The sequence below is a fragment of the Gigantopelta aegis genome, chromosome 11, assembly GCF_016097555.1.
Source record: "Gigantopelta aegis isolate Gae_Host chromosome 11, Gae_host_genome, whole genome shotgun sequence".
In the NCBI taxonomy this organism is placed as follows: Eukaryota; Metazoa; Mollusca; class Gastropoda; order Neomphalida; family Peltospiridae; genus Gigantopelta; species Gigantopelta aegis.
In genome coordinates, this window is record NC_054709.1 from 16,074,479 (window position 1) to 16,097,030 (window position 22,552).

The 22,552-nt window shown below is 35.7% G+C and overlaps 1 protein-coding gene across 3 annotated transcripts in view; it reads left to right on the plus strand.

Moving 5' to 3' along the window:
- Positions 1 to 3,303: 3,303 nt before the first annotated feature.
- Positions 3,304 to 22,552, plus strand: part of LOC121385279 (glycerol-3-phosphate dehydrogenase [NAD(+)], cytoplasmic-like) — a 28,407-nt gene continuing 9,158 nt past the window's right edge. Inside the window, exons 1-8 of one of the 3 annotated variants that reach the window (XM_041515897.1) lie at positions 3,304 to 3,435; positions 5,655 to 5,841; positions 10,332 to 10,472; positions 12,127 to 12,265; positions 12,728 to 12,840; positions 15,323 to 15,443; positions 16,245 to 16,354; positions 18,097 to 18,102. In XM_041515897.1, the coding sequence (XP_041371831.1) occupies positions 3,395 to 3,435; positions 5,655 to 5,841; positions 10,332 to 10,472; positions 12,127 to 12,265; positions 12,728 to 12,840; positions 15,323 to 15,443; positions 16,245 to 16,354; positions 18,097 to 18,102 (858 nt within the window). In that variant the 5' untranslated portion in view covers positions 3,304 to 3,394. Of the gene's footprint in view, positions 3,436 to 5,654; positions 5,842 to 10,331; positions 10,473 to 12,126; positions 12,266 to 12,727; positions 12,841 to 15,322; positions 15,444 to 16,244; positions 16,355 to 18,096; positions 18,103 to 19,779; positions 19,795 to 22,552 lie in introns of all 3 variants that reach the window. The other 2 variants (XM_041515895.1, XM_041515898.1) reach the window with 2 other exon arrangements.

Sequence of the window (22,552 nt, forward strand, 5' to 3'; positions counted from 1 at the left end):
ACATGTAGATCCATGTATGGCCCTGGTTTCCTTGTTGTATAAACTGGGTGGGTGTTGGGTTTTTTTTTAGTAATACCTGATGTTAACTGTTGAGCCTTTTCAGTTTCTGCTTAATTTTTATGATTTCTGTGAATAATTAATTAACGGATATATCAAATTTGTTTTAAGAGTGAGTGAGTGAAGACTTTTCCATGCTCCTATACCACTAAGGCTTTGAGCATGTCCACCCCGGGTTCGGTCTCTGGAGGCCAGGGGCCCAATCCGGGACAGAAATTACTTAGGACAATTTTGAAATTAAGCCAATGGGGAATACGGATATTATATAATTAGTTTTTATTTGCGCAATTCCAAAAATAATAATTAATATAAAATATATAATCCATTTAATTTAAAACTTTGTTGCTAATTTAGAACGAGCATTTCAAAAATACAAATAGTACAGAAACTCTTTATTTTAGCCCTATTATTATTTAGTAGGAGGTTGATTAAGGGAGGTTAAGCAGCCACCACAGGGATTTTGCTTAGTTCTGTTTTAAAAGAAATGTTTTTGTCATTTTTTATTATTATTATTATAATATTCAGTGTGTTTGTAAATATTTGTATATTGTTGTATATATATAATTATGTACTGCATACAGTACAAATGATTTATTGTACATGAACAGAACAAACATAAAGATTTTTGTTAGTGGTATTAAATAAAAAAAATTACAATCTCGTATGAAAAATACAAACATAGCTACAATTTTAATAAATTTACAATCTCCCCTCAACTTATTTTAACATCATTTAATAAAACAAAATACAAACACAGCTACAATTTTAATAAATTTACAATCTCCCCTAACTTATTTTAACATCATTTAATAAAACAAAATACAAACACAGCTACAATTTTAATAAATTTACAATCTCCCCTCAACTTATTTTAACATCATTTAATAAAACAAAATACAAACAAAACTTCAGTTTGAATAAAATCACAATCTCCCCTCACCGTATTATTAACATCATTTACTAATGCAAAATACCATCACAACTACAGTTTTAATAAATTAATTTGTTATCGCCATCAGTAGACCGTTTTACCTGTCTTTATACAACATTGTATGTTCGCATGTTTTTAATACTTTGTAACAGAATAGTGCAACATTTAGTGAATATCGGTTATTGAACAATGAAGTTAATATGAAAATTACTATACATGTATACTGACATAAGGAAAAAAAAGGAACGCATAAATAGGAACAGTAAATATTAACTACAAGCAAAACCCTGCACATTACATCGCTATATTTTTCAGGGATTTATCCAGGTTATTTCGTTAGCATCCTATGTCTGAATAAATCATACTTGGGATGTTTTCCGGCTACTGAATGATACAGAACCCCAGTTAAATTAATTTATTAGAACTGATATAATTAAATATAAATATTGGAAATTTTTAGAACAGAAGTTGGGAATTCTCCGTGCTAGTTTTTCTTGGGAAGGGGCCAATGTTTGGACCCACATAATGCCTGGATAAATAGACATATATAACTTCCCTATATGAATTAAATTTGGTCTCAAATATTAAGAGTTCTCGTCTTTTTTTTCCCCATCATTATAATAAAAAACATACTTAATATTGCAGCTTGAAACTTACAATGTATGCCCATATTTCTTAATGTTTGGTATTTATGAGACGAATTATATATATTAATGTCAGCATTGCCATTTGAATTCAGTAAGCACTATATTTTGCTTCAAAATGCATGTATGCCAAGCACTAACGTTGCATTGTTATTTCCATTACACACAGAGGAAAAGCAAAAGATGTATGCCAGTTTAATATCAATAAAAATATTGATGAACGAATTGGTTTTAAAAGTGTTTTGTTGTTTCTTAAAAAAATGACTGCTTAATATTCAGAGGAAGTCTGAAGTAGATGCATATTTAGGTGGGGACCCATGGGGACTCCTCCAACCCCATCAGTGGGCTATTTCTCATTCCAGCCAGTACACCACAACTGGTATATCAAAGGCCGTGGTATGCAGTGTTTCTCTCAGAAATAAAAATTTTGGTATGGCGCTATGGAATTGAATGCAGCCAGTCAACAGAAAGAAAATGGGTTAAGGTTAGGGTTAAGAAAATCATACAGTAATGATAAAAGTAATTAATTTTGTCAAAAGGTTAACTAAAAAAAATAATCTGTAAAACAAATGTGGATATGGTGTCATACCCGTTTTACCATCTGGCAAAAACCCTGGTATGTGCTATCCTGTCAATGGGATGGTGCATATAAAAGATCCCTTGAGCACTATTAATGCAAAAATGTTGCAGGTTTTCTCTCAAAGATTCATGAGTGCAACATGCTGGGATGAATGTGGGGAGGGACGTATCCCAGTGGTAAAGCGCTGGTTTAATGTGAAGTCGGTCTAGGATCGATCCCCATCGGTTAGCCATTTCTTCTTGTAGCCAGTGCACCACAACTAAACTGGTAGATCAAAGGCTGTGGTATGGAGCCGTTCAAATATTACGTAACACTATTTTTTATCAAATTTCTGGATGGTGCTTATAAAAGATCCCTTGCTACTAATGGGAAACTTCCTGTCCTGGACGGAGGAACCGGCTAAGGTCGGTACTTATTACAACAGCTTGCTCTGACTATATATGTTAGAATTACCAAATGTTTTAAATCCATTTAGCTGATGATTAATAAAGCAAAACGTATTAAACAAAACAAATTTTAACTTTGAACAAATGTGAACGGCAATATTGTTTAAACCAAATTGTGTAGTCAAAATCGAACGTAGCAAATGTGTGTTATTGCTGTGTCACTGGGTCCACATGGGACTACCAAAATCTTTTTTTTTGTTTCTCGTGATGAATTTTACTTGTAAGATGCAGATAACTGCATTTCAGGACAATTACTTTTCAAAATTTCCCGGGACAACATGTCCCCGAGAACCTCTAGGACATGCTACCAAACATCCCTGACTCGTAACTCAGGTACTGAGGTATGCGCGCCTTCGATTTCCGTCAGTCATCTCCCCTCCCCTTCCCTTCCTCTTCCTCTTCCCCTTCCCTTCCTCTTCCCATTCCCTTCCCTTCCTCTTCCTCTTCCCCTCCTCTCCCCCAATGTCAAATAGTTTCCGTTTTCATTTCAAAACGATGTTCACGAGAGCGAGCGATCGCTGTCGTTCCTTAAACTGGTTTCTGCGTTTTACGTGAGATGAATGTAATAAGATAGAAGATGATGGTACCAGTCAAATTGTTCGCGAGCACTCTGCATCCTAAACACGCATATGTCAATGTACATTATTTAGAGTTATGCCCCTTCAGTTTTTGATACCAAAAGTAAACGTTGAGTTGTTCTTGTTTGGGTCGTTCCTAATTTTAATATTAAATTGTAATGGCACCTAAAAGAATTTGCATTGTAGGCTCGGGTAATTGGTAAGTTATATCGGCTAATAAATGTTTTGCAAACTACATATTAAGCGAATCCGTTTGATAATGTCAAGGTCATGTTCCAAGTGTATTGTCAAGGGCCTTTAATCCGTTATGCTTGAAATTCCGTGAGGTTCGTTTTCTCTCGACTTGTGGTCGTCTGCTGTCGTTCATTTACAGTTTACTTCCCAATTCAAAAGCATTTTCATCAACAATAAAGTTAATTTTCATTAAAATAAACTAATCTGCAATACTTCCCAAAATTATTTCAATATATTTGGCAAATATTAAGTTTTTGGGGGACAAAGTGAAAGTCACATGGAAGTTTTACTCATTATGCCCTTTGGTTAAAACAAACCCAGGACAAAACACCACAAGACAAAACCCCACTTGGACAAAAGCCACTTATTAATCAGCATTCTGGACAAAACCCCACTCTGAAATATTTCAAAGGAATGGTTTTTAATAGAAATTTGGGTTGTGTTTATTTCTAAAGAATTCTCTAATGACACATTGCAAAGGTATGTTTAGTAGTAGATGGCTTCCCTTAATTGCAAGTTACATCACAATAGACCTCTTTCGCATTCCGCTGCGCATGTGCGCATAGTGAGGAAACTCGTGGATACTAGCCGTGAACTGACGCGAGATCTCGTAAAAATAGCCCTGTCTACAAATTGTGGGGCTTTGACAATGGGAGGCTACACAATAGGAATGTGAATTAGCTCAATTATTAATTATTGTATCAATAGGAACATTATCAAATACTTATTGGAGAAGTTTGTGTATTATTGCTTATCACAATTTTTTTTTTAAATTTATTAACGCCTGAGAAATCATCAGTTCGGATTCGTACACAATAAATATCGGATATGAGCTGAAATAATAATATGTATGTGTGAGTGCGCGTGTATGTATGTATTGAGATATTTATTGTATTTAACTTGATTTAAATATTTATAAAGCATCATATGGATAACTACATTCTGGATTTTTGTCAGGATTTCTTTTTAGCCAATTATTTAAAATTTTGTTCAGTATTTAAAAAAAAAAAAAAAAATGATACATATGGAATTTGAACTACTATAAAATATTAGAATCAGGCCCGTAGGAACGATATTGGGGGTGGGAAAATTAGCGGGTTTCCTCTGACTATATATGTCAAAATTACCAGATGTTTGACATCCAATAGCCAATGATTAATAAGTCAATATGCTCTAGTGGTGTCATTAGTTATTAAACAAAACAAGCTTTTTCAATAAATCAATGTGCTCTAGTGGTGTCGTTAAACATATCAAACCTTAACTTTACCATAGGTCACGGTTGTCACCAATGGAACTTGGATAAAAATTACTGCCATCAATACCACTCCTCAACGATGGCAAACTGTGTTCACCAAAATGTATACACAATTTTGTTCATTTGACCTTATATATAGACTTCATACAGCAAAATTACCTTTCAGCAGGGCTAGCTCTGGCACTCACCAAATTCGTCAATTTGGCGAAATAATTTCATGTAATAATTGACAATTTAAAGAAAATAACTGTTGATTTCTGCAATTTTTTCAGTTTAATAAACAATTTTGGCAAAATATTTTGCTCACCCGAAGCTAGCCCTGCTTTCAGTCATGTTTATTTCCTGCAAAAGTCTCTTTAAAAAACAAACAATTGCCACAGGTGGCCAATTCTTAAGTTTGAATCCTGTTTCAAACAACGACATGTAAATCCAATACATGCATACATACATACAAATGTATATACATGTGTAATACTTTGAATACGGATAGTGATTGCTCACCTATCATCATTTCAGGAATATGATCTTCAGTTTGCATTAGTGGTGGGATATAGCCCAGTGGTAGAGCGCTTGCTCGATTCGCGGTCGGTCTGGGATCGATCCCCGTCGGTGGACCCACTGGGCTATTTCTCATTCCAGCCAGTGCACCATGACTGGCATATAAATAAAGGCTGTGGTATGTACTATCCTGTCTATGGGATGGTGCATATAAAAGATCCCTTGCTACTAATCGAAAGGAGTAGTTCATGAAGTGGCGACAGCTGGTTTCCTCCCTCAATATCTGTGTGGTCATTAATCATATGTCTGACGCCATATGACCGTAAATAAAATGTGTTGAGTGCGTCATTAAATAAAACATTTCCTTCCTTCAGCTTGTTTTGATTTTACCGCCGGCAAAGACTGAGATGCATGTTTGTTTTATGTTTCAGGGGGTCGGCTATAGCAAAGATCATTGGACACAATGTGAAGCAGAAGAAATTTGATGACAAGTTTGAGAATGAAGTTCCTATGTACATGTATGAAGAGATGATCGATGGGAAGAAACTCACGGAAATCGTTAACACGAAACACGAAAATATAAAATATTTACCTGGCTTCAAAATTCCTGAAAATGTGGTGTGTATTAAAGAAACATTCCCGAGTTTGCTGCATTGTAAAATGTTTCCGACTAATAAAATATTTCTACGATTAAACTTACATATTAAATATATTTTCTTGTTTAGAATATTAGTGTGTATATTCAATGTGTTTCTGGTCGTCTTAATATTTGTAAGAAGCCCATACTGGATGTTTTAGGAAATATAATGAAAATTAACCTAGTATAAATATTAGAACGATCAGAAACACGTTTACTTACTATACAGCCACTGATATTCTAAACAAAAAAATACATTTAAAGCCGCACACCCTAGTTCCATCCAGCGAAAATAAATTATAATTTGGTTAATCTACAAACCTGTAACACACTTAGATCACGTTTTTATCAAATGGAGTGAAAAAGCAGTTTTATATCGATAAATACCATGGGAATCCCCATGTCCCAATTGCTTGAAATAATTTTGAAAGTTAGTATTCTGATGTCACTGGTAGATGTCGCTCGAAGCACAACAATGCCTACGTCACGACAAATTTCACAGACTTGGGGTGCGTTCGTTTCACCTCTCCTGGACATGTTCCAACTGTTCTGTCCTGGTTGTATTCCCTCTCCAGATATCGTAAGACTTAGCAAAATTATTGGTTTTACGGGTTTGTAACATTTTGTATTGAGACACTTACTTGTCTGAACTTTATTGTTACTGAAAATGTTCACGAACTGAAGAAAAATCTCACAAATGAACAACAACAAATCGGATGTTGATTGCGCGAACCGTGCACGAGAAAACAAACCGAACCAAAATGATAACGGTCATGTGATATACCAACGTCTGTGACATTGAAATGGAAATATCCCCTCTAAAAATAGATTGGACCTCGCTTGCTTAACGGTTTTTTCTTCGACAGCACGTCTTGTGAAAAAATTTAAAAAATGAATTTTGTGGTTTTACAAACATCGGGATTACCAAAAAGCAGTTCAGGTGAATGGAAATGTGTATTCTAAATAATAAAATGTAAGTAAAGTGCAATTTTATTTGAGAAAAATGGGGTTTAATAGCGAAAAACAACGCCGTAATGGTTAACAAATAGCCGTAACTAGGGTGTGTCCCTTTAATATGTAAGTTTAATCGTAGAAATATTTTATTAGTCGATAACATCTTAAAGCATTGCAGCAAACTCAGGAATGTCCCTTTAATTTTTTTTAATATATGTGTCTGTAGTTTTAATAAAGTCTGACTTCATTTGTGGAGGTGTACTGCACAATTAGCCTCAACAGGCAAGTCTGTGGAACTATCAAATAAAAATTACACACCAACTGTTCCAGTTGGTAAATATCAGAATTAATGTTTTTCGGATTTATCTTGAATTCTGGATTTTTGTTTTTGAATATAAAATATCTTTTACATGGCTTCTAGATTATAGTAGTCCCACTCCCATGGCTAGTGATATTCAATGTTGGGCTAGTCAGTAAGTACTATTGCCATGCCCGACAGGGCTTCTAGATTATGGTAGCCCCACTCCCATGGCTAGTGATATTCAATGTTGGGCTAGTCAGTAACTACTATTGCCATGTCCGACAGGGCTTCTAGATTATGGTAGCCCCACTCCCATGGCTAGTGATATTCAATGTTGGGCTAGTCAGTAACTACTATTGCCATGCCCGACAGGGCTTCTAGATTATGGTAGCCCCACTCCCATGGCTAGTGATATTAAATGTTGGGCTAGTCAGTAACTACTATTGCCATGCCCGACAGGGCTTCTAGATTATGGTAGCCCCACTCCCATGGCTAGTGATATTAAATGTTGGGCTAGTCAGTAACTACTATTGCCATGCCCGACAGGGCTTCTAGATTATGGTAGCCCCACTCCCATGGCTAGTGATATTCAATGTTGGGCTAGCAGTGTTCGAGATTAACGGTATCCCGATATCCCGGGGATAACAGAATTTAATTTTGGATACCAAACTTCAATAACCCAGTATCCCACCGGGATACCATATAATGTTGATTTTTTTTTTAATCCTACGTTTTTATTTTTCGCTGAAACAATGAAAGTCGTCATTTACTGGTGAAGTAAAGTAACAGTGTCATCCAAGTTTGTTACGATGTTATTTATGACTGTCATTTAAGTGGTATCCTAAATTCTCAGGTGGGATACCAGATTTTGAAATGTTAGTATCCAACTGGGATACTGCCCAAATTTTTTAATCTCGAACACTGGCTAGTCAGTAACTACTATGGCCATGTCCGACAGGGTTTCTAGATTATGGTAGCCCCACTCCCATGGCTAGTGATATTCAATGTTGGGCTAGTCAGTAACTACTATTGCCATGTCCGACAGGGCTTCTAGATTATGGTAGCCCCACTCCCATGGCTAGTGATATTCAATGTTGGGCTAGTCAGTAACTACTATTGCCATGTCCGACAGGGCTTCTAGATTATGGTAGCCCCACTCCCATGGCTAGTGATATTCAATGTTGGGCTAGTCAGTAACTACTATTGCCATGTCCGACGGCTAATGAAAAAAAAGAGTCAAATGTTGCAGTTGTTGTAAATATGAATATTCTGCCCCCACCCAACCCCCAATGTTAGTGTTTTTTAAGCTCTATGTCCCTCTTTAGGTGACATATCTGATTATTAGTATTATTTAGTAAAATTAGATTAATTTAAAGTAAAGTAGGGCTAGTGAATTTTTAATTGTGGCTCTGAGAATTGACAATTTGCATATAAACTGACGATCAAAAGAAAGTATACCAATTATTTTTATGATAAATAAACACAATACACGTTCATGGAAGGTTAGATAGGTTCCAGTATTGTTCGTTATAATGCAATCAATGACGAATAGTCGCACATTGCTGCGTTTGGGCGATGCCGCACGTGCAAAATGATTTTATTCATCAAATTTATACTGTACGAGAAACATGATACTTGTGCACATAAGGGTATAAAAAAGGGTGCCATTGTTTAGAACATGCCTCAGTCAACAGTAAAACACCAGAGAACATGGCAAGGCTAACTGCTGAAGAAAGAGAGAGAGCTATTGGTATGGTGCAGTTGGGTGCGAGTTATGCCCATGTGGCAAGAATCCTGAATTGCACAAAATTGACAATCACCAGGTTGATACAGAGTTACAGGGTGACTGGCAGGACTGCAGACAGACCATGAAGTGGAAGACCCTGCGTCACAACAGCCAACGAGGACCGCCATCTCCGCATCTTACACTTACATAACAGATTCCTCACTATGACATCATCTGCAGCGACTGGGATTGGACATCAGTCATCAGTCGTCACACTGTACGTCGTCGACTACGACAGCATGGTATCAGGGCCTATCGAGCATTCAGAGGGATGACATTGACGAGGCAACATCGACTTCGACGTTTACGCTGGGCACGTCAGTTTCAACATTGGCAACCAGAACTGGCAGCGTGTACTCTTTTCTGATGAGAGCAGGTTCCAGTTATTCAGAGCTGATGGCAGGACTCGGATATACCGATGTGCAGGAGAGAGAACAGCTTCCGTGCTGTGTTCAGGATATGCTTGCATACTTGCACATGGTGGACATACATGCTACTGAAACATGTTCTTTGTGGTCAAATTTATTCACCTTCGTTATGAGTGGTTCTTTATGAAATCACACATTTCACCTCTAGTGCTGTTGTGAACTGATATTATCATTTTAAGGGTTTTATTAAGTATACTCATGTTTATTTATCGCCAAATTATTATACTTTCAAAATATAACATTTGCATTAAAATGTGTTTTGTGTTGTTTTTAATACTTTAAAAAAAATAATTGGTATACTTTCTTTTGATTGTCAGTTTATAAACCATATACATTTGTATGTGTTATCCAACAACAAATACAGCTCACCCAATTTTTTTTTTTTTTTGGCATGACCCATAATGCATGACCATGTACATTATATCTTAAATTTAATGCACACACCTCTGAGGGGGACTGGATGTAGCCCAGTGGGAAAGCGCTCGCTTGATGCATGGTCGGTCTGGGATCGATCCCTGTCGGTGGACCCACTGGGCTATTTCTCATTCCAGCCAGTGCACCATGACTGGCATATCAATAAAGGCTGTGGTATGTACTATCCTGTCTATGGGATGGTGCATATAAAAGATCCCTTGCTGCTAATCGAAAGGAGTAGTTCATGAAGTGGCGACAGCTGGTTTCCTCCCTCAATATCTGTGTGGTCACAGCCAGTGCACCACGACTGGTATATCAAAAGCTGTGATATGTGCTATCCTGTCTGTGGGATGGTGCATATAAAAGATCCCTTGCTACTAATGGAAAAATGTAGCGGGTTTCCTCTCTATAACAGTAAAAATGACCATATGTCTGACATCCAGTAGCCGATGATTAATAAATCAATGTGCTCTAGTGGTGTCGTTAAACAAAACAAACAAACGAAAAAACACGTCTAAGAGTTGAGAATAAAATGTTCATAAACCCTAATAGCATGATGTTTTTTTTATTTGTTTTTGTGTGTTTCAGATTGCTATTCCTGACGTAGCTGTAGCATGTAAAAATGCCGATGTTCTGGTTTTTGTGCTGCCACATCAGTTTGTCCGAGGAGTGTGCAAGCAGATTGTTGGCCACGTCAAAAAGGGCGCCATCGCAGTGTCAATGATAAAGGTGAATAACTCTGATTTATAATTGATCTACTTTAACTTTGCAATGATCTCTGATTTATAATATATCTACTTTAACTTTGCAATGATCTAGCTCATCTACTCCCTGTTATGGACAGAACACTCTGGCAAAGTCAGAGGTCATGCCCACGACAGGCATGCATGAACAGTTCGCTGATGGAAGCATGCCAAAAATTACTCACTCCCACACATAGCTCAACTATGTTTTTCCATTTACATCACAGTCAGAATGTATAATTTTATTTTTTTATCAACCCATTTTTGAAATGGAATAAATAATAACTAGTTATTCTCTATATATGCTTTCTGATAATCAACTTTACAAGCAGCTTTTGCTTTCCATCTTATTCATAACAGTATTTAAGATATATTGAGAATTCTTGATTTCCAGAAGCCGTAATAAATATAAATATTTAGTTTTATCTATGTTTGTCTCAAGGTTTCTGCCAGAGGGTAAAATGGGTATGGTGCCATACTCAAAGTTTTTTGCAGATTTTATTTTTTTAAGTTAACCTTTTGACAAAAACAATGACTCTTAACATTATTGTATGATTTTCATAACCCTACACCTAACCCATTTTCTATATAGGGAAGGCCCCCCATACCCCCTGTTGACTATGGTTGCATTCAGTTCTATAGTGCCATACCCAAAAATTTCTTTCTGGCAGAAACACTGAGTCTTCGACATTGCTGTTAAATAATTTACACTACAAGTCTATTTTGAAGTCATGGACACTGATATTGAGTCCAAGATTTATATTATTTATTTATCTCTTTTTATTTTTTTGTTAAAAACTGACAAATTAATCCCTCTTACACTAAGTTACAAATCAGAGTTGGATAACATGTTAACTGCCAATGTAATAAACTTGAAGACAGGCTAAGTCTGTTTATTGTGATTGTGCCTTTAGGACAGTCTAGCAATATGTTTATTTCTACTGGCAGTTTGGAAGTTTCGTGAAACTGCACGTGCTCGTTGTATCTTGTGTGATCCAAGCTGTTTGGAGGATCATGCTTTTCTTGTGCTTTGTTTTGTGCTATAAAACGGGGGGGGGGGGGGGGGGGGGGGGGGGGGGGGGGGGGGGGGGGTGGGGGGTCGTAAAGGCAGTTTGTCTTTTCATTTGGGAGCAATATGATCGTAAGTATAAGTGTTATAATCATTGGGAGGGTAATTTAAGTTATTGTGATAACGTTGGGAAGGGTTTTATTTTAGTAGATAAAACAGCTTGGATCAATTCAATAATTTATATCATTGTAAAACGTATTGTTTGTTATTTATTTTTATAGTTTATAGCAGGTTTCCTTATTATTTCGGTTCATTACAAATGATAGCGGGTTTCCTTATTATTTCAGTTCATTACACCAACATGCCATGAGAAATACTGTGGAGACCATTGTTCCATGGAACATTTAAATTTTTGTCTTTAATGTCATGGACAGAACTCTCTGGTGAAGTCAGATGTTGTGCCCATGACAGGTGTGCTTGAACAGTTCTCTGATGGAAGCATGCCAAAAATTACCCACACCCACATGTCATAATTTTCTTAAGAGCCAAAGTTATTGTGTTGGGGTTTTTGCTATGACAGATGCTAGTACTGAGAGTTTTTTGTTTGTTTTGTTTTTGTCTTTTCTTTCAGGGTTTTGCTATCACAGACACTGGTATCGAGTTGATCTCTCACCAGATTAAAGATGAACTAAAGCTAGAATGTGCCGTGTTAATGGGCGCCAACTTGGCAACAGAAGTGGCCAGTGAACAGTTTTGTGAGACAACAATAGGTTAGCACATGTAACTCTTATTAGTTCCAAGGTAAAGCATTCGCCTGATGCACAGTCAGTCTGGGATCAGTCCCCATCGGTGGGTCCATTTGGTTATTTCTCATTCCAGCCAGTTCACCACGACTGATATATCAAGGTATGTGCTATCCTGTCTGTGGGATGGCGCATAAAAAAGATCCCTTGCAAGATTTAGTTTTCCAAAATCTTCAAAAACATGATTTTGTTTAAATGTGTATTTTGCTTTAGATATCAGATAGCTATAACTTGAAATGTGCTGAGGGTAAAATGGGTTTGGCGCCATACCCATATGATTTTCTTAACCCTAACCCTAAACTTCTTTCTGGGAGAGGCCCCCCATACCTCCTGTTGACTGTGGTTGCATTCAATTCCATAGCGCCATACCCAAAATTTTCTTTCTGCCAGAAACACTGTAAACAAATATTGATTTCATTGTTTTGACAGGCTGTAAAGACGCAAAACTTGGACAGATGTTAAAGGAGCTGTTTGAGGCTGAATATTTCAGAGTGACCGTTGTTGATGATCGGGATACAGTGGAAGTCTGTGGAGCTTTAAAGGTATTGGGTCTGATCATTCACTTCAACCAGTGCACCACGACTGCAGGGATTCTAGAATTTTTACAAAATCCACTTGCCATGGGATCAGTGATGTAAAACAAAATGTACTAGCCACGATTAAAAATTCACTAGCCCTACTTTACTTTAAGTTAACACAATTTTACTGAATAATTGTAATAATCAGATGTGTCGCCTAAAGATGGAAATACAGCTTAAAAACACTAACATTTGGGGGGGGGGGGAGAGGTTGGGGGGGGGAGACAGGATATTCATATTTACAAAATAGACTTAACTGCAACATTTGACACATTTTTTCCACTAGCCGTTGGGCATGACAATAGTAGTTATTTACTAGCCCAACATTGAATATCACTAGCCATGGAAGTGGGGCTACCATAATCTAGAAGCCCTGCACTGGTATATCAAAGGCTGTGGTATGTGCTGTCCTGTCTTGGGATTGTGCATCTAAACGATCCCTTTTAATGGAAAAATTAAGCAGGTTTTTGCTGATGATTAATAAATCAATGTGCTCTAGAGGTGTCGGTAAACATTATAGGTGAGTTCATAAAGTTGTGAGAGTTTAGTGAATTAGGTCCATGGAAACCTGTTGATCATGATACTCTTAAGAAGTTTACATTTCCACTTATTTTTCACGTTCATATCCAATTAAGGTTCAAGCAAGCCATCCTAGGCACTAACCTCAGATATTTTGACTGCCTGTCAGTGGTCAGTTGTTAGTGAGAGAGAAGAGGTAGTAGTCTTATATCGACCCATTGAGTCGTTAAAACTTCCTCTGGGTGGGAGCCGGTACCAGGCTGCGAACCCAGTACCTATCAGCCTTATGCCCGATGGCTTAACCACGACACCACTGAGGCCGGTGGAGAAAAGTTTACAATTTTCATTATTATGCTGGTACAATGTACTAGTAGTACTTTGTTTTTCATTCATATCACTGTTTCTCGTTGTACCGATATTTGTGTGTGTAATTTATATTTAAGCAGAAATTGATTACAATTTAGGTGGTGTATTTTTTTGTATAAATAGAAGATACTCCCCAAGTGTCTGGTGATGTCATAGTTTATCAGCACGAGCTGATAAAAGTATGAAAACCGAGGCTTGCCTAATAAATTACGATATCACAAGACACGTGATATTCTTTTTATCATCCATTATCATTCTTTTCAATTGCGACAATTGTAAACAATGTCAGTAATGTGAGTTGAATGTCACTATATTTAGCAGCGGTAGACTCGTTAACTAGCAGAACGACAGTGGCGTGACGACACTAATTATAGGTTCAGTGCTGAGGCATACACAGTGATGTAACAAAAGAATCGATATCTCCTAGGAAAATATCGCAAATTATAGTGCCAGCAATATCTCCTACAAAAGCCTTTGATGGATGATGAAGCAAAGTACCATACTCTATTTTCTTGACATATATGTATGTACATGTACATGTATGGTATGGTAATCTCCTGATAACCCGATTATCCGTTTTCAACTTATTTTGATACTCTCAAATAGGCCATTTGTTTCCTATAACTACTGACTCTTAAAACTGACACAACTTCCCCTTTTTTTAAGACTTCAAACAACAAGTTTTTAGCACCAGAATGATAGTAATTATACACATACATGTATACACATGTATGTAAAAATAATATTTTGTATAACCCATTTGTAACACTTGGATCTGGTTACATCAAATCAGTTATTTACAGTTTTAAGTGTGGCCTTACATACATGTACAGTGAAACCTCTCAAAAGCGGACTCTCTGTAAACTGGAATTCCTCCAAACCGGACATTTTTCACGGTCCTTTTTTAAAAATTGATACAGAACTTAACCTCTCTAAACTGGATACCTTATTGGACATTTTACTTGAATCTGAGGGTGTCTGGTTTAGAGGGGTTTTACTGCATATGCATTTCAAATTTTCATTATCTGAGTAGCTATATTTCCAAGGTTATTCTGTAAATTGTAATTGATGTCCTTTTGTTCAGAAATGAAAGGCTGAATTTGCAAAGCCTGTTTTTCTTAAACACAGGCGTTGAAGCATTGTAAATGTCTGTAGTTACACGCGTGTAAGACATAAACAGTCTTTCTAAATTTGTCCCAAAATGTTTCATAATCTGATTTAGGACTAATATTTTGGATGCTGTTTAAACAGTGTTACATTTACAATCAATGCCACTACCTGTAAATTGATGTGTGTTTGTCTTTTAGAAGTAAAAATTAGCTTTTAACTTTGCAGGATGTTGTGGAGTTTAAATAATGTTAAACGTCTCAACAGTGTATTGTATAGTTCGGTTCCACTACTTGCAAATTGATGTGTGTGTCTTTCAGAAGTAAAAAGTAGCTTGTAACTCTAAAGAATGTTGTCACGTTTCGAGTTTAAATAATGTATAATATAGTTCACTAGTTACCACTATCTGTAGTGTGCTTTTTAAAAGATTTTTTTTTTTTTTCTCTCTTTCAAGAATGTTGTAGGTATTGGATCAGGTATCGTGGATGGACTTGGGTTTGGCGACAACACAAAGGCAGCTGTTATCAGACTTGGTCTTATGGAGATGATCAAATTTGCTGAAGTTTTCTTTTCAGGTATGACTATTATTATAGAGGGCAGGATTTAGCTCAGTCGGTTCAGCGCTCGCCTGAGGTGCTTGTGTCGCAGGATCGAACCACCTCGGTGGCTCACTTCATCTGATTGTTTTTTTTTCTCATTTCAAACAGTGCACCGTAACTGGTCAAAGGCCATGGAATGTGCTTTCCTGTCTATGGGAAAGTGCATATAAAAGATCCCTTGCTACATTGGAAAAATTTAGCAAGTTTCTATGTGTCAGAATTATCGAAATGTTTGACGTCCAATAGCCGATGATTAATCAATGTGCTATAATGGTGTCCTTAAACAAAGCAAACTATTTTAATACTAAATATTGTCATGAATCACCTGCAGATTTTTACGGAATTGCGAAGTTTAACCTTCCCCAAAAACTGTTCATGACTATTCTATGATGTCAAAACATATTGACCTCATAGTTTTCAAGATCCTTTGAAAGTTTTCCAATATAATTCTTATGAGGGGTATAGAAATTACAGGATACTAAATGAGCTTCCATTTTGGATCATGTTTACGTCCCAAGTAAAATAATTTTCAATTGTCGAGACAATACAAATATTCCATGAAGGACGTAATACGAAAGCAATTTTAATGTCCTATTTATTACCCACAATTACTTTTTAATTTATATCACTGAACTCACTTGACGTTCTGGTAACATCTTTGTGCACTAATTGTTTGATGTCATTGTACAATATTGACAAATTATTAGTTTTGATGGGTGATACAGTAATATTTCTTAATTTATTCTTTGCTGTTCTATTTTTTTCTATTTTTTGCAGGTTCGAAGTCAGAAACATTCTTTGAAAGCTGTGGAATAGCAGATTTGGTCGCAACCTGTCACGGTGGTCGGAACAGAATGTTGGGAGAAGCTATCGTGAAATCTGATAAGGCAGGTTACCTTTCTAGAATCCAGTAATAGTAGTTTCTGATAAGGCAGGTTACCTTTCTAGAATCCAGTAATAGTAGTTTCTGATAAGGCAGGTTACCTTTCTAGAATCCAGTAATAGTAGTTTCTAAGTCCTTTATTTCAAGAAAACTGTCCTGAGTTTGCTACCGTTTCACCCGACTAACAACCTTTTTAACAACTAAAATTATGTATCAGATACTGTACATTTTAGGTCCATGAGAATTGAAAGTTGGGGAAACCCATTTGTGGGTGTAACAGAAAAAAAATATCACGTAACCCATTTTGTTTCAGCATTCTAGGTAAATATAATGCAGGAACAAACAATGGCTTATGTAAAGCACAGACTTGTCCCAGTGATTGCTGTAAAACATTTTCATTTTACTTTCCAATGGATATTTTTTCGTATGTACAGAATCATAAAAGATCCCATATGCTTGTAGTGGAAAAATATAACAGATTTCCTCTGAAGACTGGAGGTCATAATTACCAAATATAGGCGGGATGTAGCCCAGTGGTACAGCGCTCGCTCGATGCGCAGTCGGTCTGAGATTGATCCCCGTCGGTGGGCCCATTGGGCTATTTCTCGTTTCAGCCAGTGCACCACGACTGGTATATCAAAGGCTGTGGTATGTACTACCTTGTCTGTTGGATGGTGCATATAAAAGATCCCTTGCTGCTAATCGAAAAGAGTAGCCCATGAAGTGGCGACAGCGGGTTTCCTCTCTCAATATCTGTTTGGTCCTTAACCATATGTCTGACGCCATATAACTGTAAATGTGTTGAGCATGTCTTTAAATAAAACATTTCCATTCGTTTGAAGACTAACGGTTATAATTACCAAATGTTTGACATCCAATAGCCAATGATAAATGTCATTAAACATTTGTATTGATTATTGTGACATCTGAAATTGGGTTTGATATGTAAGCCTGTTGTAGAATGCCTGTCTGAGGTGTGATGGAATTTAGAATTGGTATCCCTTGGATGGCTGAATGTTTAATTTTTCCCATTCCGACCAATGCTTCATGACTGGTATGTTATTAAAGACTGGTAGGTGTTGTCCCAATTTTAGGAAGCATACATGTCATGTATATCAGGTGATTATTGGTGTAGATTGTTTTTAATTATGTTTTGCTTCATGGGCCATTTTAAAAGTAAGTCATGTCCCATTGAAACGTTTGCCATCAATGTACAGCATAATACAGTTAAGCTGGTTTTGTGCAAAATTTTAATGTTCTATATTGAATACTTTTCCTGCTATTCAACTTTTAAAAATAGGGTTGTTGTATTTTTTTCATCACCAGATATATAAAATATCAGAGGAACCGCTCTAAATTGGACACCAATGGGACCAACAAATATGTCTGGTTTTAAGTGGAATCCAGTTTAGAAAGGTTAAGTTCTGTACTGATTTTAAAAAGAAGACTGTAAAACATCCAGTTTTGATGGAATTCCGGTTAACAGAGGGTCTGATTTGGAGAGGTTTCACTGTATATGCTTAATCAGCTAATCCAGTTTTAAGAGGGATCTGATTGGAAGATGTTACGTTCTGTACAGATTTTAAAAAGGGGACTCTGTAAAACATCCAGTTTTGAGGGAATTCTTGTTTTGAGAGATTTCGCTGTATATGCTTATGTACATGTAGCTAATCTTTGCTGATGGACAGAGTATACATTTGATATTAAATGGTAAATATTGACATTTTATGTTGCTTGTTTCAGCAGAACGTGGTAAGTTAATCACGTGTGTCGTTCCCTGCCAATACGTTATGCATTATTTATAGTAGAGTTAGGCTTGCCAAGTTTTTCAATGATTGCCTTTTTTTATTTTCAAAGGATATAAATATTTTAAAGGTTTCCAAGTTGGGTTACATGAACAGGTAATGACTTAGATTGTATTGTATGAAAGTATTTTTTAAAATAGCTGCCTATAGACTGCCACTGATCTTTAAATTGCGACACTGTGCAATTTTTCTGTTGCATTGAATAAAAATTGTGATTCCACCCTGTGCGTTATCCTTCGATGAGATTTTTGTTACATCCAACTAAAATTACTGTGATCAGACGTTTGATTTTATTGAATGCAATTACACTTAATTGCAAGCTGTTGTAAACTTAAGTCCTTTCAGTGCGACAAAGCATTCATATAATAATTTAAACATCCAGTGAACAGCTACTGTATTTTCCGGCCTATTACACACACTGGTGTATAAACCCCAACCCTTGTTTTCAGACCAAATTCCAACCTTCGTCCATACATATAGTCAGGGTTTTTGCCAGAAATTTGGGTATGGTGCTATGGAATTGAATGCAATTGCAGTCAACAGGGAGTATGGAAAGAAAATGGGTTAAGTTTAGGGTTAGGGTTAAGACAATCATACAGTAATGATAAGAGTCATTAATTTTGTTAAAAGGTTAACTTAAAAAATAAAATCAGCAAAAACACTTGTGTATGGTGTCATGCCTGTTTTACCCTCTGGCAGAAACCCTGCATGTGATACAATATTTCTACCCTTGGTTGTTAGTTGTTTGCCCAATAGAGAATGAGTGAATACATACATGTATGTTAGTGATACTCATGTATGTAATATATTGTTCACTTTTTCACACAATATACGTTGTACAAGACAATATTATTTAACTATGCATAGATGTGCACATGGATCACAGGGCTTCTAGAATTTTTATAAAATCCACTAGCCATGGGATCAGTGATTAAAAAAAATTACTAGCTACAGTTAAAAAAATCACTGGCCCTACTTTAACTAAATACAATTTTTAAAATATTAATAATCAGATATGTCACCTAATGAGGGAGATAGAGCTTGAAAACCCTTAGATTTGTGGGGGAAGAGACATATATTCATATTTACAAAGATTAATAGACTTCAATGCAGCATTTGATAACTTTTTTTCACTAGCCGTCAGTCATGGCAATAGTTATTTACTAGCCCAAGATTGAATATCACTAGCCATGGAGCATGGCGATAGTAGTTATTTACTAGCCCAACATTGAATATCACTAGCCATGGAGCATAGCGATAGTAGTTTTTTACTAGCCCAACATTGAATATCACCATAATCTAGAAGCCCTGGGTTCATATAGATCTGACAAGTGCTTGAATTTTAAAATCAAACTGGCGCACCACAGGACAGTCTATTTTATATGCATGCATATACATGTACATGTAGTTACCCTTCAACAACAAACAACCTTGGGGGTAATACTATGGTTCTAGCGACCGCAAGTGAGATCTTTTATTTATTTATATATATAATAATAACAACAACAGGGTGGAATCACTCTAAAATGTGCAATACATGTATGTTAATAAATATAGTTTTTTTAAAATTGTTTACTGTACAAAGCAAACATATTATTTTTAGAATATTTTAATTACTCTTTAGTGGATGGAGAAAGGCGTAAGAAATTTGTTTATATTTCATTACAACAGTTTTTTACTAATAGCTATTTGAAAATAGATGTATTGGAAAAAAGGAGAAGCACTTTTTTTCTTTCTTTCTGTTTTTTGTTTTTGAATCACCATGTGTCAAATTTCAATATGATTGGCTGCTACGTTACGGTAATCATGGGTAAGTGTAGGGATTTGAGAAAGAGATCTTAGGATATTTTAGGAACTTGTAAAATTGGGTTCAAAATGTCAGTGTCTCATAGAGCTGCAACGAATACACCAAGTGGCGAATATGATACGTATTATGAATATGGGGTCTCGAATACAAAAAGTTATATTCATGAATACAACATAATTATAGTGAATCTACCAATACTGTACTTTTGATTTGCTGAATGAAACAACCCACCGGTGAACAAAAGTAGGAAATGTCATTTAAGTAGTGTTTAACATTAAACTTTGGAATGTGAGACTTTAAAAATTAAAATAATTAAATGTCAGTTTAAAAATAAGAAAAAGAAAACAAGCATATAAACATTGTCTAGTAGAAAAAGTGGCTCTTTAGGCAGTGACCACATCTTTTTTTTTTTTTTTTAGAACATTTCACTGTTAATAAAATCATAAAGGAAAAAATTGTATGTAGAATCCATGTGTAGTGATGAAGGATCCCTATAGGAAATCAGGTGGGGTGGGGGGGAGGGGTCGCTATGTGCAATGTACATGTAGTCCCACCAAAAATTTGGTGGGTTTTTTTTTTGTTCTTGTTCAGTAATGTTTGCAGGGGGTCTAGATTGGTTGTGTGCTCTTGACAATGTGTGCGAGATCAACAAATACTGAAATACGTACACAAAACTGTGGTTTAGTTTCCAATGATACAAATAACTCAGGGGTAGGAATTCTCCTCGGATCAGCTGTTTTCCTCTCATGGAACAGTGTGTTTCCTCGCATTTTAATCGTCCTTTCCTCGCGACAGTTTCAGACAAGTTTTGGGGAAAAATGTTCGTCAAAGTGTTTTAAAAACCCATATTGCCAGGGTTTAAGACAGATCAATGATGAAACGTTTAGCATATTATTAATATATGCCGTATGTACTATCACATGTCAGTTTATTTCTCACGTTAATAATCATTAACTACATTATACACAAGATGTACCAGTTTTCGTTACCAAAAACAATCACGTGACTGATGTAATTTGGCCATCATGATTTCTCTTCTTCGTGATATGCTGGGTAGTGGATATAGTAGACTGCTTAAAATACTTCTGTGTTGCAAACTGTGGTCTTTCTAAATTTATATATTAAAAAAAAAAAAAATAATAATAATAAAAAAAGAAAAAACAAACAACAAAAAAAAACCTTCAAATATATTCAGTTCTTTGGGTAACGAATACGTATCGCGGATAGCCTGTATTCGGTGTACGTGAGTGAATTGTTGCAGCTCTAGTGTCTGACACCTTCTCCCGCCTCCCTTTTAAAAAAGGGGTGTGCACATCGTACAATCCATATAAACCTGCCTGTGTACATACACTTGCTGTAGCTTACAAGCTCGACTCCCCCACCTTTTTTCATCCTTATCTGTGCCCAGCTTTTTGTGTCCAGTTTTCTGTGAAGTATGGTAATATGTTAAGTGCCTTTTATTTCCGATTCATTTGTTTATAAACTACTGTTACAGTATTCAATTTGTTAAATGTTATTCATTGATATTAAATGTTACAGTATTCTGTGTTCTTTTGTTTATTTATGTGGGTTGTTTATTATTATTATTATTGTTATTATTATTATTATTATTATTATTGTTATTTTTATTATAATGTTTAATTTCCATGCATTCATCATGCAACTTAAACATTCTTAACCCAGTTTACATATATTTATGAAAGACATGTACTATTAAAAATGTTTAATGTTTTTAATGTATTGTTAATTGGTTGCATGTTAAATCCATTTAGATTTAATCTTTTTTTCTTCTTTTTTTAAATGTTATTTATTAATTTCATTTAATAATACATATACATTGTATAATTTTTTGTTGTTTATTTTTTATTATTATTCTTCAGACCAAAATATGATATTATGTAATCCACACTCATTTTGCATTTTAAGTAGTTTTCTTATTTATCGCTCTCTTTCTCTTTACCCCTACTCCCATTACGCTTTTTCAATGTACACTACAAATAATGTATATAAAGAGTAACTGGTTAATTGCGGTAAGATTATATCTTTATCCTGCAAAAGTTAAAATGGCGAGCGATATAGTCACCATTCGGCCTGAGTAGGATAAAGCCAATATCTTAATACATTAACCAGTTATTTTGGATTCGAATGAATAACATATTAACGTGCCTATATTCAATTAAGGTTCAAGCTCGTCTCTCCCGGACACAATCTCTGACAGCCAGTTGTTTATTTATTCTGCAATCCACATAAAACAAAAAAGTTATGAAATTAACCGTTTTTAACTTTTATTTCACAACTTTACCATTGTCCGGAGTAGTATTAACCAGTTATTTTGGATTCGAATGAATAACATATTAACGTGCCTATATCCAATTAAGGTTCAAGCTCGTCTCTCCTGGACACAATCTCTGACAGCCAGTTTGTTTATTGATCCTGCAATCCACATAAAACAAAAAAGTAATGAAATTAACCATTTTTAACTTTTATTTCACAACTTTACCATTTTCCGGAGTAGTATGTCCACACATGTTTAATATTTCTTGTCGTCTATATATCCATACACTAAAACAAAATAGTTCTTATAAATAAC